Source organism: the organism of the source record quoted next (assembly GCF_019968955.1).
Source record: "MAG: Porospora cf. gigantea A chromosome Unknown PgA_NODE_5978_length_1763_cov_702.711, whole genome shotgun sequence".
In the NCBI taxonomy this organism is placed as follows: domain Eukaryota; phylum Apicomplexa; class Conoidasida; order Eugregarinorida; family Porosporidae; genus Porospora; species Porospora cf. gigantea A.
Window position 1 is genome coordinate 1 of NW_027151789.1, and position 1,763 is coordinate 1,763.

Below are 1,763 nucleotides of genomic sequence, written 5' to 3' on the forward strand. Positions count from 1 at the left end.
CACCAGCACGATCGAGAGCATCCCGTCTCCTACCACTGCTAAACCCATCACTGACCCCAGCACAATCGAGAGCACCTCGGCTCCTACCACTGCTGGACCCATCACTGACAACAGCACAATCGAAATCACCTCGGCTCCTACCACTGCTGGACCCATCACTGACACCAGCACGATCGAGAGCATCCCGTCTCCTACCACTGCTAAACCCATCACTGACACTAGCACAATCGAGAGCACCTCGGCTCCTACCACTGCTGGACCCATCACTGACGAGAGCACGATCGAGAGCACCTCGGCTCCCACAACTGCTGGACCCATCACTGACGACAGCACAATCGAGAGTACCTCTGCTCGTACCACTACTGGCCCGACTGATGAGACGTCTACGGTCCCTGTGGATCCCGCGCCTCCTACCCCGGGAACCCTTTCCACAGCAAGCTCCTTCGATTCTACCCCCATCACTGACGACAGCACAATCGAGAGTACCTCTGCTCGTACCACCTCTGGGTCGATAACTGACAGCGCATCTTCTCCCATCCCTACTCACATTGAGACTGACATTTCCAAAGCGATACGAGTGGGCTCTTCGGCCGGCGGAAGTACCGCTGTGACCGCTGTGACAGCCGTGATCGCCGTGATCGTTGGTGGCGCCGTGATCGCCCTTGTATGTCTTCTGATCTGGAAGCTGTGCGCCAGCGGAGGTCAACTCCCAACGAAAGCCCAACTGCTCCCGCCAAGGGCACCTCCTCAGGTCGCAGGTATCCTGCCTTACGAAGTTCCCGTGACTCCTCCGGACCAAGCCTTTCAGTGAGGTCATTCGTATGATTCGGCGATCAAATGATGAAACTTTTGCCGTCTTTGGCCTTCTCCGATGATTTCGTTCTGTATGACACGACTTTTGCCGTCTGTGGCTCACAAGGTGCGAAGGGGATGTGTGGGTGGATCTTTCTGTTGGGCCCTCTGGTTTTTGGCTTCCTAAAAGTGGGTGTTCACGCAAACCCAGACACCTGCCCTAACTGGGTGTCAACTGTGGATTCCAATACGAACGCTGACTGTGAACGCCTATGTCTGGACAAGGACTCGAAACTCCATGACTTCTGCTTACCAGTGGACTACGGGCTCTCGTAATCGACGAGCCAAGAGGACTGTAAAACCTGTCACGGTGGAGTTGACAGATGGCCGTGTAATATGGCTGGTTACTGCTCTTTTGAGTGCTACGGAAGCAGTACTGCGGCTCCACCACTGCTGGACCCATCACTGACGACAGCACAATCTAGAGCACCTCTGCTTCAACCACTACTGGACCCATCACTGACGACAGCACAATCTCTGCTCCCACAACTCCCCATCACTGACGACAGCACAATCGAGAGCACCTCCGCTCCCACCATTGCTGGCCCGACTGATGAGACGTCTACGGTCCCTGTGGATCCCGCGCCTCCTACTCCGGGAACCCTTTCCTCTGCAAGCTCCTTCGAATCTACCCCCATCACCGACGACAGCACAATCGAGAGTACCTCTGCTCCCACAACTGCTGGACCCATCACTGACGACAGCACAATCGAGAGCACCTCCGCTCCCACCACTGCTGGCCCGACTGATGCGACGTCTACGGTCCCTGTGGATCCCGCGCCTCCTACTCCGGGAACCCTTTCCACAGCAAGCTCCTTCGAATCTACCCCCATCACTGACGACAGCACAATCGAGAGTACCTCTGCTCCCACAACTGCTGGACCCATCACTGACGACAGCACAATCGAGAG

The 1,763-nt window shown here is 56.3% G+C and overlaps 3 protein-coding genes across 3 annotated transcripts; 1 reads left to right on the plus strand and 2 right to left on the minus strand.

Moving 5' to 3' along the window:
* Positions 1 to 33: 33 nt before the first annotated feature.
* On the minus strand, positions 34 to 537 carry KVP18_002148 (uncharacterized protein; the record flags this gene model as incomplete). Its single annotated transcript, XM_067952824.1, has 1 exon — positions 34 to 537. A coding segment is annotated over one exon (504 nt), but the record flags the coding sequence as incomplete, so codon positions are not given.
* Positions 538 to 837: 300 nt separating this feature from the next.
* KVP18_002147 (uncharacterized protein) lies at positions 838 to 1,128 on the plus strand (the record flags this gene model as incomplete). Its single annotated transcript, XM_067952823.1, has 1 exon — positions 838 to 1,128. One exon carries the CDS (start codon positions 838 to 840, stop codon positions 1,126 to 1,128), a length of 291 nt encoding a protein of 96 aa, XP_067807514.1.
* A 161-nt stretch (positions 1,129 to 1,289) lies between these two features.
* KVP18_002146 (uncharacterized protein) lies at positions 1,290 to 1,739 on the minus strand (the record flags this gene model as incomplete). The annotated part of the gene is made up of 1 exon (XM_067952822.1): positions 1,290 to 1,739. The coding sequence occupies one exon, from the start codon at positions 1,737 to 1,739 to the stop codon at positions 1,290 to 1,292; it is 450 nt and encodes a 149-aa protein (XP_067807513.1).
* Between the last annotated feature and the right edge of the window lie 24 nt (positions 1,740 to 1,763).